The sequence below is a fragment of the Molossus molossus genome, unplaced genomic scaffold (assembly GCF_014108415.1).
Source record: "Molossus molossus isolate mMolMol1 unplaced genomic scaffold, mMolMol1.p scaffold_m16_p_4, whole genome shotgun sequence".
Classification (NCBI taxonomy): Eukaryota; Metazoa; Chordata; class Mammalia; order Chiroptera; family Molossidae; genus Molossus; species Molossus molossus.
The window spans coordinates 47,849,483-47,868,514 of NW_023425377.1; the positions used below are offsets into that span (position 1 = coordinate 47,849,483).

Below are 19,032 nucleotides of genomic sequence, written 5' to 3' on the forward strand. Positions count from 1 at the left end.
CTTCCAAGACACAAAAACCCACAGACACCCAGATACATGGCAAGGCCACAGGATGTTTGGGTCACTCCCTGGGGAATCCTGTCAGGTCAAGAATGAGGGGAAGGGACTGGAGCCACAGAGTCCTGAGGGGCTTCAGGGTCTCTGCCTGGGGGTGGAGGATATGTCTGTGGTCTCACTTGGTCTGGGTGGTGGTTCAGGCATCTGTTGGGGGGAGGGGAGAGCCTGACTACAGACTCCTCCCCTTGCAGAGTTGACGATTAGCAATTAACTGGAGGGGTGAAGTTAATGGGGGAACAGAGGGAGGGCAGCTAGGGTACTAGGGACTTTGCCCTTGACCGAAGGGTATAAAGTGGAGGGTCCCAGCTTGTCTTCAGGCCCTTGGGACTTTCCTGAGCAACTGAGCAAGAGCTGAAATACAGAATCCCAAGGTGAGCCCAAGGCCCCCTCATCCCAACCTCATCTCCAACTTTTAGTAAGAAACAGTTCATTACCCCAGCTCCCTCACCTGTGTCCTAACTGTGCCCCACCCCTTTTTTGGTACGTGCCCCTAGTGAGAACCAAACCCGGGACTCTGGTCCGATGGCCAGGCCATCGCTCCAACCACTGAGCCAAACCGGCCAGGGCTGTGCCTCCTTTTCCTGCCACCATAACATCTCAGTACCAGCCTAGCCTAGCTCACTCCGCAAAGTAAAAAGGACTGTGCTCTTCCAGGACTGGGAGTCAACTCAGCACACTCTGCCATCCTACAGCAAGGCCCCTTGGGACAATGTTAGGGATGAGAGTGGAGGGGTTGCTGAAACAGACTGGGGCACTCCCACCCCAACAGCCAAGAATTCCTGGGGCAGTTCAGGGGACAGTGTGGGGGGTGCCTAAAGCAAGCTTGGACTTCCCAGACTAGGAGACAGGGTGGGGGTCCTCCTTACCTAAACTAATTCTGGTCTGAGCCTCACTGAGGGAGAAAGGTAACAAGATTTGTTTATTTTTGAGGAGGTGGGGAGTAGGAAATGGGTGGGGAAAGAAGTTCCCTTGTGAGGAGAACCCAGGCCAGTGGACCCTCCCCTGAGTGCTTGCCCAGCTGGTCCCACCATCTTTATCTCAAGCAGGTGTCCATGGTTCCTCACCGCTCTCAGGACAAGCAAAACTCCTGTGCAGTCCATCCCTGGCCCATCCCTGCTAACATGTTTCCTGGCCCCCTCCAGCTGCAGGGTGTTCTCAGCTCCTCCTCCCACATGCCCTCCCCCTTCTCCTATGAAAGCCTACTGACGGTTTCTCTCAGCTTGATCCCCTTTTCCCTCCCCCAAGGGCCCACCATGGCACTCTGGTGCACCCATGTCTGTCATTAGAACACTTGTTCCCATTGCCATTTTCCATCTATTTGAGGGACTATTTTATTGACACATGTCTCCCCACTATACTTTGAGCTTCCTGGGGCAGGCGCTGTGTCTGTATTTAGTCACCACTGTACCCCAACATCTAGCTTAGTGCCTAGGATATAATAGATGCTCAATAAATACTTGCTGAATGAATGAATGAGTGAATGCCCGAATCTGTGCTGAGCACCTGGGTGTGCATCCCTGGGTGTGGGTGTGGGTGTGGGTGGGGGGTGTTTCTATGGGTGTGTATTTGGGAATCACATATAAATGTTTGTGCAAGTGAGTGTGTTGGTGTGGGAGGCGGATGTGTGAGTGTGCAGGACACAGCAGTTGTCATTCAGTGTTGCTGCAGACACTACAGCGTGTGCCCAGGATGATGTCCTACGGAGAGAGGCTGGGTGGCCCTGCTGTCTCTCCACTCCCAGTCCGCAGGGGGCACATGATGCATGGGGCGACCTTTGCCTATGTGCCCAGCCCTCAGGGTGAGTGTGCTCCCACTCCCAGACCCTGTTTGCCCATAGCTACCCACATCCCCGGTGAGGTCTCCACCCCTCCACCCGCCCTTCCTACCCTCCCTGGGACCTGGGGCCTCTGGGAACTCCTGATCAGCCTCCCTCCCCAGTCCTGCACAGGATCCCAGGGACCTCCACCTATGCCTTCCCCAGCCTGGGCTCTGTGGCCCTCACCGAGCACAGCTGCCCCTTTGGGGAGGTTCTGGAGCTCCATGACCCGCTGCCTGCCAAGCTGACCCCAGAGGAGGAGCAGAAGCCAGGTGGGCCTGAGTGGAGGTGGCAGGGAAATTAGCCGTCACTGCCCCAGCCCTCTGACTGCTGTGCTCATGGTTATCCCATCTCCAGAGCCAAGGCTGGCCCAGAAGCTGCGCCGGGCTGGTGTGATGCTCCTCAAGGTGCCACTGATACTCACTTTCCTCTACCTCTTTGTCTGCTCCCTGGACGTGCTCAGTTCAGCCTTCCAGCTGGCTGGAGGTAGGGCCAGGGGATGGGACTGGGGAAAGGTCCCTGAAGGGCCTTGAACAATTGTGACTCATGCTTCCCAGGAAAGGTGGCTGGCGATATCTTCAAAGACAATGCCATCCTGTCCAACCCAGTGGCAGGGCTGGTGGTGGGCATCCTGGTGACCGTGCTGGTACAGAGCTCCAGCACCTCCACATCCATCATTGTCAGCATGGTCTCCTCTGGCTGTGAGTTGGTCCACCAGGGCCAGAGAAAAAGTGTAGAAAGCTGGGTGTGCTGGACAAGGGCTAGGGGTGGAGCACGTCAGGGATGATGGGCAAGAGGCAGGAGTGGGAGCAGAAAGCTGAGGGCTGAGAGCAGAGCTCTGGCATCTCCCACTCTGTCCTTCAAGGCCTGGCCAGGAGTCTCAGTCAAGAGGGATGCCCTAGGAGCTAGAAGAGTAGCAAATGGGGGGCACAACCTCAGGAAGGTTCACCTCCATAACACCACACAGTTCCTTATTCCATCAGTCAGGGAAAAAAAATCAGAGAAGTCAGAGAGATGGTACCTGTAGAAGATATACATATGATGTATTGCAGGGAATTGGCTTACAGGATTATGAGGCCGGCTGGGCACACTCAAAGCTGGTGTGCAGGCCACTGGGAAGGGCAGGCTGGAACTCTTGGGCAGAAGCCCATGCTGCAGTGCACAGGTGGAATTTCCTCTTCCTCAGGGAAGCCTCAGCTGCGCTCTGAGGCCTTTGATCTCATTGGATAAGGGCCACCCAGATCACTGAGGTTTATCTCCTTTGTTTAAGGTCAACTGATTGTAGACAAAACACCTTCACATCAACATATAGATTAACGTTGGATTGAATAACTGGGTACCATATCCTAGCCAAGCTGACACATGACGCTGATCATCACACTCATGTACACATACCAAGTCTAATTGATTAGTAATGCCATGTACATATTTGCATACAGGACACATGCCCTCATATACGCACACCTCTACATACATTCATGTATGTGCACATGCAGTACATGTGCATTGGTTCACATACATGTAAACACACAGCATGTGCCCACATGTATCTGTCACACTGAGGCTGAGCGGAGTCAGCAGCATGGCAGGAATGCCCACTAGTGGTCAGAACATGGGTAGTGGGTCTGGCAGGAGGTGTTGTAGGAGCAGGAGCTGGGAGGACCTTACCCATTTAGTTAAAAGGTCCTCTCTTCTCCCAGTGTTGGAGGTGAGCTCTGCCATCCCCATCATCATGGGATCCAACATTGGTACCTCCGTCACCAACACCATTGTGGCCCTGATGCAGGCAGGGGACAGGACTGACTTCCGGCGGTAAGGGGGTAGAGTGGTGATGGGCCTGTGTTTGTTGGGGGAGGGTGGTCCCAGGTGCCAGGAGCCCCAGAATGAGCGTATTTAGGCTCTGGCCTACCTTGCAACATCATCTCCCTGCCCAGGGCCTTCGCGGGGGCCACTGTGCACGACTGCTTTAACTGGCTGTCAGTTCTGGTCCTGCTGCCCTTGGAGGCTGCCACTGGGTACCTGTACCATGTCGCTCGACTTGTGGTGGCCTCCTTCAACATCCGAGGTGGCCAAGATGCCCCTGACCTGCTTAAGATCATTACGGAGCCCTTCACTAAGCTCATCATCCAGGTGGGGGCAGGGCTGGCAGGGGGTGGAGGGGGTGGAGGAGCTGGGTGAGCCCCACACTCACTCCCCCTGCCCACTTCTTGCCCCCAGTTGGACAAGTCCGTGATTACTGGCATTGCCATGGGTGACGAGTCCCTGAGGAACCACAGTCTCATCAGGACCTGGTGCCACCCAGACCCCATGGAGGTGAGTCTCAGGTCTGGCTCCAGGTGAGAGAACTCCCTCTTCAGACAGCTAACTGTTAGTATCATTATCTTTTTTAAATGCTCCAGGTAGACCCTAGAGACCATTAGCCTAGAGAGGGCAACTACGTAGCATGTTTACTGTGAGGCTGTGCCTACGGAAGATGTTGTTCATCTCTCCCAGCTTCACACTGGCTTTCGGCAGCCATTACTAATCAATTAGCATTGGCATGTAATCAGTTGTCATGTCCAACCCCATGGCGGGGCTGATGGAGGGCATCCTGATAACCGTGCTGGTACAGAGCTCCAGCACTTCCACATCCACCATTGTCAGCATGGTCTCCTCTGGCTGTGAGTTGGCCCACCAGTGGTTCTCAAAGTGTGGACCCATGGCACCCATACCACCCTGGGAACTTGTTAGAGATGCAAAGTATTCAGCCCTTTCTCTTCACCTACTAAATCAGAAAAAACTCAGGGGTAGGGCCCAGTAGCCTAATTTCAACAAGTCCTCTCGATCTGCTCCATGCTCAAGTTTAAGAACCACTGATCTGGCTCAACCCTCTGGTTTCACAAGTAGAGCAATAGGCTCCAAGAAGCTAAGAAACTTGCTGGAGCTTGTCCTGCCATGTCAGGGCCTCTCTCTTCCCCACTGGGTTACAAGGGTTTACTGTACCAAGTTTTGGGGCCCAGGTTATGTGGGGAGAAGGCAGGGAGAGAGTGCTATAAGGGTGCCAGAAAGCAAGATAAACAAGATACTGGCCCAGAAACAGGACAAGTGGGCCATGTGGAGACCTTACTGGAGATACAACAGCCCCTTGTGCCAACATCAGGGCTCCTCTCCTGGAGACTCACACAAGCATGTGTCCCTTTGTCCTTCTGCACTATTTCTGCTGCTTGCTGGCTTCAATGGCCTAAAATGAAGATCTCTTTGGATGAGTTGAACACTCATGGACTGGCCATTACACCAAGCCAACAAGGAAATAGGCAATTAACACACTTTCTCACTCAGCCGAAAATGTGAAAATATGTCATCAAAACCATAATCCTCAGTACCCACTTCCCCTTGGTTATTACATACAAGAAGTAACTCCATTTAGAATAAGATAGAAAGAAATTCAAAACCCAAGCCTTTCCCCCTCGTCATCTCCTTTTGCTACTTGATGTCACCAAGGCCTTTATCCCGATGTGAACAGAGAGCAACCTTTCAACCTGCCCTGAGAGATTCCCTGGCATCTGAATGGCATACAGCTCCAGCTCAGCCCTGCTGAGTGTCCAAGGCAGTTTGACATAAAAAAGCCCATGCAGGCAGCTTTCATGCTGGCTTTATGACCTCTCTAACAACCTCCACCTCTCACCAGCTTATGGGGCCCTCCCCAAGCCCTCCGAATCATTACAATCCTCTCTACTTCTTAGCAAACCTGGAGGGAGAGAAATCACACACTTTTATCTTTACAATAAAATAAGCCGTGGAAGGGAACTACTTGTGCCCACCTGCATCCAGCAGGTCCCCCTGTAGCAAGTGCCACTGAACATAGCCCTCCCCTGATGACATCTTCACACAGTGCTGGTGAGGTGGACATGAGCATCCCACTTTTCACAAAAGGAACCAGAGATTCAGAGACATGAAACAACCTGCACAAGGTCACTTGTCTGGGGCTGTCTTCACTGCTCCTGTTGCCACCTGCCTGAACATTGGTTTCTTGTCCCAGCTCTTCCAGGAGACCCTTTAAGAGTGTTTGCTTGGCTTGGAGAGTAACTGGGTGGTGGGATCTTAGCTCCCTGTTCTTTCTTTCTCTCTGGGACAGTGCCCATGGGAATGTGGCTCATGCAGCCATGGGCTCACTCTCAGAAGGTGATGTGTGTTAGCAGCTCCTCCTACACCAAAGACTCAAGTTTTGCTTTGGCCACCAAGTCTCCCTATGCTCCCTTCCAACCTGTCCCTGTTGCCTCCAGCTTTCATCAAGCTGGACCCAAACTCGCCCAAACCAGTCTCCAGGGAACCATGTCACCAAGGAGAGAATTGAGAGTCTGAGGTTGTCCAGATGGCAAAAGAAAAACTCGAGGCAGTTTCAGTGTTTCGACACCTCTTGGCACTTTGGGGGCCTGACACTGTCCTGAGAATTACCTTCGTGTGTGGTCACATTGCGGATTGTCAAGCAGGCCTGCCTGGCTCCAACATGCATTTTTTGAGGACTTGCAACCTAAGAAGCAGGGATTATTACGTCCCCATTTTACAGATGAGGAAATTGAGGCTTAGAGAGGTTTGCCCAAGTCTATGCAATTGAAGTAGGACTAAAATCCTGGTGAAATTTGGAGCTTGCGTACCTGAATGTTCATGTCACAGCCTCTTCTAGATGTCAGTCTGGTGCCCCACTATGCGTGTCCATTCTTCACTCTGCGCTTCATACCTGAATGCCACCCAGATGACTCTCCAGGGGTGATAGGTGATGCTCTAAGGAATTCTCCTCTTTGCCACCAGATGGCGCTGCGGACATGGTGATCTCCTGCTTTCAGAAACAAAGACCCTAAGCTCCTCTTCCGCTGGAGGGGAAACGATTGGGCAGGCACAGGGAAAGGATTCTTGGATCCTGACATTCTTTTGTGAACTTAATCATCTCCTTCAGTTCCCAGAGGTGTCTCCTTAATTTGGGATGGCTCTTCAGGCATTTGAATCCCAACTTTCTCTTCCAAGATTCCTCACAACTAGCCCCTGGGGAGAGGTGGGCAGCATAATGGACCTCATGCTGCAGAGGAAAAAATTGAGGCCCTATGAGGTTATGTGTTTGGTCCAGTGTCACACAGCTTGAAGTAGCTTAGCTGGGGTTTGAGCCCATGGCTGTCTGAGCTCATCTGTTCTGTTCTTCCCACAGAGTTCATCACCCCCACCGCATCCCCTTCCCACTCCACCCCATTCCACCACACCTCCAGGCCCAGGAAAGATGGGGGTATACCCCAGACCCTGAGCTTGCTAGCTCATTATCTAGATGGGAGCTTCCACCTTCTCCCTCCTTCTCTTTACAGTCTCTGGATTCCCCCTGAGAGCTCAGCCAGGGCCACACAATCCCAGGCAAGAAGGTCAAGGTTCCAAAACCCCAGAGGTCTTGGCCCTTGCCCTTGTTCTAACCCAACACTGTAAGTAAGCCCCAACTGGAACCCCGGAGAAGCTCCTATCTTCCCCCAGCCTCCCAGGACCCCACAGGCCCCTCCCCCACTCATCTCAAGGGGTCATCTGCTTTCCAGGGATCCCCCAGAAAGGAAGATCCACCAAGGTTCACTTCAACAGGGACAAGATCCTCAGGCATATATGTGGGAACCATTGAGCCTGACCTAGGAAGTCACACACACACACACACACACACACACACACACACACCCTTCTCATCTGATGGACCCAGGGAGGGAAGTGGGGAAGTGGTCTGCCCTTATTTGAAGGCACTTTCATTAGTTAAGTCCTTAGGTGAGCATTTCACACACATTTTCTCCTGTAACCTTTTATTTTTATTATTATTATTTATTTCTCACCCAAGGATACTTTTCTATTTATCATCAGATAGAGTGGGAAGAAGGGAAGGAGGGAGGGAGGGAGAGACAGACAGAGAGCCACATTGACTGGTTGCCTCCCACACAACGCAAGGCAACCAGGGATGGGGATGAATTGCAACCAACCAGAATCAAACCCGCGACTCATTGGTCCTCAGGCCGATACTGTAACCGCTGAGCCAAACCGGCCAGGGCTCTCCTGTAACCTTTTAAACTGCTCTTTTATTGTCCTGCTTTAGAGAAAATAAACTCAGGGACGTGGCATGACATTCCCAAGGTAGTTGTATAAGAATCAGGATTTGAACTCAGTTCTGCCTAACAGCAAACACCTGGCTCTCTCCCTCATTCCTGACTCTCTCCATACTTGGCTCTCTCCCTCACCTGCGTAGCAGTTCCTACCACTTGCTTGGCTTTTCTAACTGAGCCCATCAGAGAATATTTCCTTCTGGTTCCTTGGCCTGCATGTGGGCTGGGCTTGAGGGTGCCCCAAGGCTCTGGTGTGGCTAGCTGGGAACACAGCCAAGCATGTTGCCCAACACAAGGAAGCACATACCACTAAAATAAACCCCGACATAAAGCCAGGTGCCATAAATAGGTCTTATCTTTATCACACATTTTTTGATATCACAGTGTAGAATCAAACCTAATGGAGCTGTAACATCAAAGTGCCAGGACCTCACCTGTGCCCCTGCCCTCAGCCACGGGGGAGGTCGGAGACATGTGAGATGCAGACCTCCAAGGGAAATGAAACTGGCATCCACATTAGCTCCCAGAAGAAGCAGAATGTGTTTGAGGGGAGAAGAGAGAAGTTGTGGCTCTTGCATTTTGCCTGAGTCTCTGGGAGTGGCTGTCTACCCCTCAGGCTCCATGCCCTCTCTGTGAACGGGCAGGTCTGAAGCCCCGCCGCCCACTTTCTCCTTTCATGCTGGGGTCTGAGAGAAAGGGAAAGTACACCAAGTTGTATTTGGAAAATAACTCCTTAACCCAATGAGGTTACAAATCAGTGCTCCCCAGACCAGACTGGACTTCACAGAATTGTAAAGCATGTCTTAAAGTAGGACATTGGGAGATTTCATCTAAAACTATAGAGTTGTGGTCTCTCTTAGAGAACCAGGTCCTTCAGTCATGCTGGGCTGTGTCCCCGGATGGTGACAGTGGCCTGGAGCTGAGTGGCTGATGCCCCTATAGGCCCAGTACACTGCCGCCACTACCTCCAGCCTGAGCCCCTCACTTAGGTTACTTGCCAGACCTTGTGTACTCTAAATTGAGGTGCCTCCCCAGGAATACCCATCACTTCACTGACAGTAAGTAGGGGACGAAAGAGATGTGGGGCCTGGACTCTCTGCCCACCAGTGGTCCCCTACCTCCAACCCTCTCCAGATAAGGAATTGATCAAGAGGAAAATAGAGCTTGGGCTAGGTGCCTCAGATAAGAGGCTAGGGCAAGGATGTCGAGGTTGAGGGGCTACTGAGAAAGAATGATAATAAAACATAGGGAAGAGAGAGTTTTCAGAAGAAGAGAACCATGGACAGCAGCATCATGCCTAGAAGAGGTGGGAAAAACAAGGACAAGAAGCCACTGGATCAGGAGGCCCTGTGAGCCCAGAGAGAGCCAGTTCAGTGGACAAATGGAGCAGGATTTCAGATGGCCAGATTCTTGGGTGGCAAATATTTTCACCCCCATCTCTTCAACAGAGCAGACAGGCTCAGAAATGGCAAGCAAACCACGCAAGTGCACGCAGCCAGGAGGCCCAGTGCCATCCCCCCATGCTCCATCTCTCCCTAATCTCCATCTTAGTCCCAACCCCAGGCTGCATTTTTCTAAATTCCCTAAATCACTCTCCTCTTAATCTAGGCCCCCACCCCCATGCCCAGGGCAGAGGCCAACATCAGCCGGACCCTCAGAAATGCCACCATGAAGAAATGTGAGTGCCTACAGCATGGGAGAGGTCTGGCTTAGCAAGGGCAGAGCCTGGCAAAGATAGGGCTGCCACCCCGGAAGATGGCTGCTAATCAGACCAGCTCCTGGGCTTGGGTCAGGCTTGCTGTTGAGATTTAAGGAGACTGAGGTAGGGCCTTGGGGGAAGTGGCAAGTGTGGGGGGCAGGGAGCCACTCTGCAGCTTGACACCCCTCTCAACAGGCAACCACATCTTCGTGGACACAGGGCTGCCTGACCTGGCTGTGGGGCTCATCCTTCTGGCTGGCTCCTTGGTGCTCCTGTGTACTTGCCTCATCCTCCTCGTCAAGATGCTCAACTCTCTGCTCAAGGGCCAGGTGGCCAAGGTCATTCAGAACGTTATCAACACTGGTGAGCACCAAGTACTGGGTTAGCCGGTCCCAGAATGGGCTCTTCCAGATCCCACTAACTTCTGCCACTGCCTTGCTGTGTGTTCTGGGTAAAGCCCTACCACTCTGAGCCTCAATTTCCCCATGTGAACAAAGAAGAAATTGAACTGGGTGATTTCCAAGGCCCCTGAGATGCTGACAGCCAGGAATCTGTGGCTGCCTGTGGCTGTGGTTCCATTCCAGCAGGTGGCTCCAAAGAGATTAACAGAGGCCTCTGATTGAATCAACAGATGGTCATCAATACCCCACCATGTACCAAGCATGGTGTAGTGTTGGGGAAAGAGAGGAGAGGTGCACAGACATGGATCCTGCCTTCAGGAGGCTCACAGCCTGGAGGGAAAAATGGCAATGAGAAATAAATGGGGGGTGGGGGGCGCAAATAAGCCACTGACAACACAATAGAGTATAGAAGAGGCTGCTTTTGTCCAGTGGTTAGTGGCCTCTATGCAGATGTGACATTTGAGCAAAGACCTAAAGGAGAGGGAGTCAAGATATGGCTGAAGTGCCTTCAGGGTGGAGGGAACAGCAATGCAAAGGCTTGGAGGCAGGAACCGGCTGGGTGGGTGTGTGGCACAGAAAGGTAGCCGGCATGGAGGCAGGGGCCCAGTGAGAGAGGCGGAGAGAGACAAGGAGAAGTCAGACAGATAGGAGGAGTGAATCAGGGCCACAGACTGTGTTCAGAGCCTGGATTTTATTATGATAATGGGGGCACTTGGGGGTTGAGGACAGGGGAGTGACACCATCTGATTTTCATTGTAAGCTTCATTCCGAACTTTCAAGACACTGCCTGGCACAGGCAGAGGCTGCATGACAAATGCTGGAAGAGCGCTCAGAGCAGGGAGGAGGATAAAATAAAGTGGACCTGAGGGCTGGGTACCTGAGGGCAGGCTTACATCAGCAGTGATATCTGCCCTGAAACCTGAGGGTGGACATTTAGGAGGGGGAAGGATATTCAGGCGGAGGGATCAGCCTGGGCAAAAGCATGATAGAGCCAGGCTGAGACAAGCCTTTATTCCGACATCAGAGGGCCAGTAGAAGCTATCGCAGTTGAGCAGGGGACTAACAAAGGTCCCACTTGGAAACTGGCATCCAAGACCTCCTCCTCAAGGAGAGTCCCCGCTCTGGTCCCAACCCCCTCCCCTGACCCTACTGGGATGATTTCCCCTGCAGACTTCCCCGCCCCCTTCACCTGGGCCACAGGCTATTTTGCCATGATGGTGGGCGCCAGCATGACATTCATTGTCCAGAGCAGTTCGGTGTTCACCTCAGCCATCACCCCACTCATCGGTGAGTGCCCATGATGGGGGTAGGGGGGCTGGGTGGCAGGGAAAGGGCTGAGGGGGGAGCTGGGGAGACCACATCTTCCCCTCTACTCCTGCCACCAGGCCTGGGTGTGATCAGCATTGAGCGCGCCTACCCCCTCACGCTGGGCTCCAACATTGGCACCACCACCACAGCCATCCTGGCTGCACTGGCCAGCCCCCGGGAGAAGCTGTCCAGTGCCTTCCAGGTGTGCCTGGGAGAGTAGCCTTGCCAGAGAGGGGACTGGGTGGGCACTGGGGTGTGACACTGACCCAGAGTGAGATAATGTGTAACAAATGTTTTACTGCTGACTAGGAGCCACCTGCTATGCCAGGCTCTGTGGCAACCATACGGGCAAAGTAGAGCTGATGCCACCCTTAAGACCTTGGTGTCAACCAGGATGATTTTAGAGTCACACCAATAAACAGCGGGTGGGATGTGCACTCTGGGAGGGATGCACTCAAGAGGGGACCTGGTCCAGTCTGGAGGATCAAGGATGAGTAGGGGAGACAACAGAGGGGTGGCTGTTCTAGGAGCAAAGGAGTAATGACAAGCCAGGATCTGGGGTCAGGGTACAGAGACATCAGGAGGCCAGAGTTGCTGAACCAGAAACTAGGAGGAATCTTTCAAATGCTGGGTTTGGGCAGGATCTGCTAGGGAATTCATGGGTGAGGGGTTTGTCAGGGAGATGTGGAGACTTCAGGGCAGTGGTTATTTGTCAGCTGACCCAGAAGTGTTTCAGTATTTTACTGGGGGCATGTTAACCCTAATGGTGACCTTCCTGCTACCCAGACCAGGCAGGCCCCTATTATCTGTTCCCACTGTCCTGACTCAGGAGTGGGTCTGTGCCCACCTCAGCTCCTTCACTCTCTTCTCTGCAGATCGCCCTCTGCCACTTCTTCTTCAACATCTCAGGCATCCTGCTGTGGTACCCAGTGCCCTGCATGCGCCTGCCCATTCGCATGGCCAAGACATTAGGCAAACGCACTGCCAAGTACCGCTGGTTTGCCGTCCTCTACCTTCTGCTGTGCTTTCTGTTGCTGCCCTCATTGGTGTTTGGCATCTCCATGGCAGGCTGGCGAGCCATGGTAGGTGTGGGCGCACCCTTTGCGGCCCTGCTGGCCTTCGTGGTGCTCATCAGCATCCTGCAGAGTCGCAGCCCCAGGCACCTGCCCAAGTGGCTGCAGACTTGGGATTTCCTGCCCCGATGGATGCACTCCCTACAGCCCCTGGACTGGCTCATCACCCGCGCCACCCTGTGCTGTGCCAGGCCTGAGCCCCGCTCACCCCCACTGCCCCCCAGGGTCTTCCTGGAAGAGTTGCCCCCTGCCACACCCTCTCCCCGTCTTGCCCTGCCTGCTCACCACAATGCCACCCGCCTCTAGGCTGAGGCTCAGACTGCCACTTGGAGTGCCTGGTACCCAGGGTGGAAGGGCAGAGGGGTGTGTGTCTATGTACCCTGGGTATGTTCCTGTCCTTGGGCAGGTCCTCAAAGGTGTAGGCTGTGTGACTGAGAGTTGGTTTGTGAGCCTGTGTGTGAGCCTGCACATGTGTACACATGGTGCACCTGTGAGGGCTCTATGCAGGCTGCAGGGTCCTGGGTATGACTTCCTATCCTTTGCCCATTGTTTGGAGGCTTGTGCTTGTGTCCACACAACTCCACCGGGGCTGACTTGCATCTGTTTGCTCAGGCATAGATGCGGTCAGAACCAGAGTCACTGGCCAAATTCTCACCCCCTCCCTGCCACTTTCCTTCCTCCATAATACCAGTCTCCTCATCCTCACCCAGCTTTCTGCATCACAGCTACAACCCCATTTCCCAACAGTGCCTGATTAAAAATTTAAAAAAAGAAGGAATTAAACTTTCATTAAGCATTTGAAAATCTGTTTGCTCTCATTTTGGGGGAGAGACCATGGTTTGGGATTCAGCAGCACTATCTCCCCTTTCAAAGACAGCCCACTGTGCCCTGGAAGAGCCAGCCTGTAAATTCACCCCCAATAATCCTCCTCATTAGAGTCCAATCCACAGCTTAGACTCCCTGAAAGTCCACCAGGCTTGGGGGCCACCACCAAGGCAAATGTTAGCAGGGCTCTCTGCGCCTCCACCCCAGCCCACCAGGCTGACCTCCTCTGGGTTCTCCTGGTCCCTGGATTCACCTACCTCACTAACTCCTTCCCTCCCTCCCTCTTTCTGGCATAAGATCAGTTCTCCACAAAACAAGTGACAGGTGGGGCTTATCAAGGCCCCTGGCTCAAAAGGTTCCAGATGGACAAGAGAAGGCCTGCCCTGTGTTCCAGCATACAGGGGGCAGGGACCAGCCACCCTCCCTCCTCCTACCTTTGTTCATCTTTGACAATAAACCATGCTTCATTTAAACCCACTCAAGTTTTCAGTTCCTCTCCTCCATAGCCTTCCCCCAACCCTATCTAAGGCCTACAAGGGGAGGGAAGGGTGAAGGAGTGGGAGGTGCCAAAGTTCCTCCCTCTAGTCCAGGGACATATCTGGAGCCTTTGGACCCCAAGGGGACAGGAAGTCTGTAGGTCCCAGACTCAGACCCAGTTGTGATGCTCTTGAACATATTCCTCCACCCCACCCCTCTCTGAGGTATGTGGGGGAGATGCAAGGGCCTGGAGCCCCAGAGATGCTCCCCAAGCTACCAGCCACACTCTGTCACCCACTCACAACCCCTGCTAGTGCTCCCTCCTGCCAAGTGGAGGGGGTCAAAAGTACACTGACCTCCAACCTGAGGGGAGGAGAGTAGGAAGGTGAGGAGGAAACTCCCTTATGATTCATCCTACACAGCTGTGGAGAACGTTTTGCGAGAAAGAATACTCGGGGCTGAGCTAGAAGGTTTGAGAAGGCTGCTCCCTGGGACTTTTGCTCAACTTTGGTGTCCCTAGGACCCTGGGAAGTCTTCAAGGCCCCAGACCCCTGATTCTGGCCTGGGGAGTCAGGTCAGAGACTTCTGCAGGGCACTCATGGGAGGGCCGTCTAGGGCACAGGAGAGGGTGGGAAGCCTCTGGACTCATAATCCCAAACCCACCAGGTAACCTTTCTGCAAGGACCTTCTAGGAAACCGTGACCTCTTCAGTACACCCCCACCCCCCACCACCTTCGCCAACGCAACCGGAGAATGTCTGTTATGCCCAGGTCTGACTTTATTTTTGGCTCCGCTGCCACCTGGCTATTCTGCTAAGTGCCTTGAGTGCGCAGCCAGTGGATCAGCTCATGCACGGTCTTGTTGAGGATGCCCCCATGCACGCCCCGTCGGCCCATAAGCACGAGAAGCGCGCGTGGCGTGTGGCCCACGCAGATGGCGCGCCCATCCAGCCCCCTGGTGCGTGCGTCCAGCACTCCATCGCCCTCGGCCAGCAGATGGTCTCTGATGACGCAGCAGCGGCGGCCTGCCACGCTTAGGCCTGTCTGCAGAAAGGTGCACCGGTCCAGCCCCGTGAGCACACCCACCTCTTGCGGTGAGATGGCTGCCAGCAGGCCCCCGGGCCGCGATGCCCACACGCAGCGATTGTCCGAGTGGCCCACAATGGCTACATCATCAATGCGCTGGTCCCGCAGCACCGCACTGATATAGCCTTTCCACTCGCCCATTCTGTCTCAGAGTATGACCCTCGCCTTGCACTTTCCAGGGATGCCGGCTGCTCCCGCCTAAAATGCCCAGGGCACTGTGACGGATGTGAGGGCGATGTTGTGACGTTGAGGCAGGCTGGAGAATGGGGGCGGGGTTGTATCTTACACCTGGTGCAGTTCAAGTTTCCTTCAGTTTAGCCTGAAGGAAAAGATCGCTTGAGAGTGAAAATAATCCTTGAAAACCAATTTAGATGGTCCATTAAGCACAATACACATGGGTTTAAAAACAAAAAGATGCCAGCCCTGGTCAGTGTGGCTCACACCAAAGAGTTGCGGGTTTGATAACCGGTCAAGGGCACCACCTGGGTTGCAAGTTCAATCCTGAGCCCTGGTTGGGGTCATGTGGGAGGCAACCAGTTGATGTGTCTCTCACATTGATGTCTCCCTCCCTCTGTCTCTCTCTCTCCCTCCCCCCCCTTCTCTCTCTCTCAAAATCAGTGGAAAAAATATCCTCAGGTGAGGACCAAAATAGAAAAAATAAAGATGTCATGTCTAGACAGTCGGACCTCTACCCTGGTCCCCAGAACTGCCTGGAAAGCTATTAAACAGATTGCTGGGCCCCAACTCAGAGTTTCTGATTCAGTAGTATGGTGTGTACCCTGCAAATATGCATTTCTAGCAAGTCCCCTGGCACTGCAGTTGCTGCTGGTCTGAGGAGCAGACTTTGAGATCCACTGCCCTGTCTGTACAGGTTGGGAGGAGGTGAGGGACTTTCATGTCAGTCGCCAGCCTAAGTCCACACCAGTTTTAAGGTTAAGCATTTCTAAACATGGTTCTCAACCCCAGCTGCACATGTAATCACCTGGAGAAAGTTTAAAACATACCACTACCCATGCCCCATCGCTAGAGATATGTGATTTAATTGATCTTAGGTAGATCTTGTGCATAGGTTGAGAACTTCTCCATAAACTTAAAATATTAATGTTTCACACGAGAAACAATATGTGGAATCACTCTTCACAGGTCTCAGTCCACGCGGCTCAGACATGAATCTGAATCTTGCATAAGCTCTCAATAGATCTGTTCTCTGAGAGCTGTGGAGAAGCTTTGCACTGGTTTACTGTCTCAGCATTTCCCAGTGGGACCCTTAAAGAGCTGTGCCTCTCAAGCATTTCCAAAAGCACTTTCTGTTTACGCTATTCCCAGCACCGGGCTGGCAGCGCTGGAATACAATCCTTTACGTGCAGGATCGTGTCCAGCCATCCTCCCATTCCAGAATCACCGAGGAGGAAAAGATGAGTTCCTGGGCGGTCAGGAATCGGTGTGCTGCCGGATCCAAGTCAAGTAGTTGGCCACAGGCGTGTACACACCCGGCTTGTTGCAGGCGCCACAACCCAAGCCCCAGCTGACGATGACTCACAGGATGAGCTGGAGCTCTTCAGCATCACCCTCACACACCAGCGGAGCCCCGAAGTCACTCTAGGTCGAAGATACTCGGCTCAGCACCCTTGGCCTGGGGTCTGCACTTGACGGAGTCGGGGTAGGGCGCGAAGGGGTCCCAAGGGCTCACCTGGCACGCATCGGTGCCACCCTCGGAGAAACTAGCGCAGAGCATGCCGGGGACGAAGGCGGTGCAGTGCATATGCTGGGCGGAGCAGCTCTCCCTAGGGATAAGAGGCACGTGCGCCTTCAGCCGAAAGCTGAAATATTCCTCTGCCCCTGCTAACCAAGAACATTTTCATCCCACCCCTCCGGACTCCGCTAGCCGCCTGGACCGTGGAACTGGCTGAGCCTGGCTCTTCCTGACACACTGATCGATCACGCGCCAGATCTCGCCCCGAGCCAGTGGTGGAGGGAGTTGCCGGTAACCCTATTTTTTAGACCGGAGAACTGAGGACCGAGACTATCGGGAGGTGAATGGGCGGGGCGAAGCAGGGCTGCTTTGGAAGTCCACTTCCTTCCCAGACAGTACCTCAGAACCTTAGCTACCCACCCTGTTCGAGCGAGTGTCCTAGTTAGCCTTGCAGCCCAGTGCCCAGTGGGAACCAAGAGAAAGTGTAATTTTCCCCGTACCCCTCAGAAGTTTGGGGGCCCCAACAGTGAATCCCAGGCCCTGGGAGGGGCTGCTGCAGAGACAAGGGCTCTGCACATTCTCACAAGCCACCAGGTCAGCGCCTCCTGTCCATAGTGTTGCCAAAGCTACAGGTTTATCTTGCCTACCCCGGTGACCAGAGGTCTTCCTCCAGCGGTTCTCCTGCCCTCGAATTGATGGCCCCGGCAGACTACCTCGCAGAGAGCGGCCTTGGGTTCGACAGACTGTGCAGCGCTGCTCCGAAGGCAAACGGGTCCAACGGAAGGCGAAGGGCGCGCGCAGCTGCGGTCCTTGCTTTCTTGCAGACGCAGCAGCGCTAACCTGGGCGGGGAAGAGCGTGAGGCCCGTACGCTGGCCTCGGAGCCCTCACAATTTCCCTGATCCCCGAGGGGCGTCCCCACGCACCCAGGTCGTGCTGGTAGGTAATGGGTGAAAAGGCCTCGTCTGGCTCTGTGCACAGCTTTGGTTATGGCGATCCTGGCCCAGCACCACAGTCAGCTCCTCGGGTGCCGGCCTGCTGGCAGGGTAGGGAGAGGATGCTCACTCAGAACCGGCCACCGGCGGCCTGAAGAAGCCCTCTGTTCCTGATCCCCTTACTGGGTTTAAGCTTCCTTCTGGGAAGCTCTGGAGGAGAAAGGAGAAAGATGGGGCATGAGTTTGAGTGTTGCGTGGGCACAGAGGAAAGGAGCTGAGTCTGAGCTGGCGCTGGGCAGGTGGTACTAGCCGAATCTGCAGGCATGAGCTGCGGTCAGCATCCAGCAAGGGGCGATGAGGTTGCCGGCACAGAAATTGTGGCCCCAGTACAGTGCGGACGATGTGGGGGTGCGCGCCGGGCAGCGCCACTAGTCCCCCGACAACGCAGCTCAGTGAGGACAGCGGTTTCCCCAGGCCCAGTCATGGTCAAGAGAGTCTGCTGCTCGGGCATTGCGTGCGAGGCTGAAGACAGGGAAACCTACTAGTGACTGGAACGAAGCTCGCCCCGAGCCCTCTCTGCTTGGTCTTCCTGCCCCTTCCCAGCTACCTGTGGTCGGTGGAGGATTGAGGCGGGGTCTGGGTCGTGATCTGAGGCTACTGCAATGCTGAAAGCGAGGGCAAGGGAAGGCCCTGGCACCCAGGGAGTCCCCGGGGTTGAAACGGGAACTGGGACATTGTTGGAGTGGTTGGGGCTTGGCACCACCCTAGGCTGCAATATTCCCAGTGCAGCCAGTCGCTGCTCCATATGAAACACGGGTGGATGGCATTGTCCAGGTTCCTGTAACCACAGGAGAGGGCACTGTTAGAGCTTGGGGGAGCTCTAGAGGGCCCAGGAGAGGAAGGGGACACCCTGCCCTGTTCCACTCGGAGTACTGGTAGAAGGCATGGTCACCCTGTCCCCAATTCAGTGTTGCTTGCAGTCAGATTCCAGCAAGTGACCTCCGAGGCCCACGGCTAACACCGTGCACCCGAGAGCGTGATCCCAGTGGCCCCTGGGTAACTGAACCCACAGTGGTTTTAGCAGCTGGTCTCTGGGGAGAGAGGAGGCTCCCTGCAGCCAGGTGTCGATATGTTATGGGCTTCCACCACTGCTTTTTTTTTTTTTTTTTTTAATCCTCACCTGAGGACACTTCCATTTTTTGCACAGACAGAGTGGGAGGGAGAGAGAGGAAGGGAGAGAGAGTGAGAAACATCGACGTAAGGGGACACATCGAGTGGCTGCCACCCGCACGACCAACCAGGGCCGGGGACAAACTGCAACCGAAGTACGTGCCCTTAGCGGGAACCGAACCCGGGTCTCTCCGGACCGCAGGCCGACGCTCTAACCGCTGAGCCAAACTGGCCAGGGCTCCACCACTGCTTTAAGCCCCTCTCTAACCCTCTCTGTCCCAAAGCACTCCCCACGTGGAGGCGGAGCTTCTGCCTTCCGCTATTCCAAGACTCACAAACCTCCCGACAACTGCGCAGGTGGTGGCCCTCCACCTTTAGGCAGCTCCCCAAGGAGGCACGG

General features: G+C 54.2%; 3 protein-coding genes across 4 annotated transcripts; 1 reads left to right on the plus strand and 2 right to left on the minus strand.

Moving 5' to 3' along the window:
* Window positions 1–1,743: 1,743 nt before the first annotated feature.
* Window positions 1,744–12,755, plus strand: SLC34A1 (solute carrier family 34 member 1). 2 transcript variants are annotated; one of them, XM_036241057.1, is made up of 12 exons: window positions 1,744–1,855; window positions 1,996–2,145; window positions 2,231–2,359; window positions 2,431–2,574; window positions 3,574–3,685; window positions 3,808–4,003; window positions 4,091–4,186; window positions 9,577–9,646; window positions 9,863–10,030; window positions 11,239–11,355; window positions 11,454–11,578; window positions 12,252–12,755. In XM_036241057.1, exons 1-12 carry the CDS (start codon window positions 1,747–1,749, stop codon window positions 12,753–12,755), a joined length of 1,920 nt encoding a protein of 639 aa, XP_036096950.1. In that variant the 5' UTR covers window positions 1,744–1,746. The 2 variants fall into 2 exon arrangements, with proteins under 2 accessions (XP_036096950.1, XP_036096948.1); XM_036241055.1 differs by having other exon boundaries at window positions 1,747–1,855; window positions 4,091–4,197; window positions 9,597–9,646.
* A 1,808-nt stretch (window positions 12,756–14,563) lies between these two features.
* PFN3 (profilin 3) lies at window positions 14,564–14,977 on the minus strand. Its single transcript, XM_036242152.1, has one exon. The coding sequence runs from the start codon at window positions 14,975–14,977 to the stop codon at window positions 14,564–14,566; it is 414 nt and encodes a 137-aa protein (XP_036098045.1).
* Window positions 14,978–16,267: 1,290 nt separating this feature from the next.
* On the minus strand, window positions 16,268–18,197 carry F12 (coagulation factor XII). The gene is given in 9 exon segments (XM_036282157.1): window positions 16,268–16,435; window positions 16,527–16,675; window positions 17,215–17,364; window positions 17,454–17,492; window positions 17,495–17,565; window positions 17,769–17,860; window positions 17,862–17,931; window positions 17,933–18,075; window positions 18,078–18,197. Coding segments are annotated over 9 exon segments (1,002 nt in total).
* Between the last annotated feature and the right edge of the window lie 835 nt (window positions 18,198–19,032).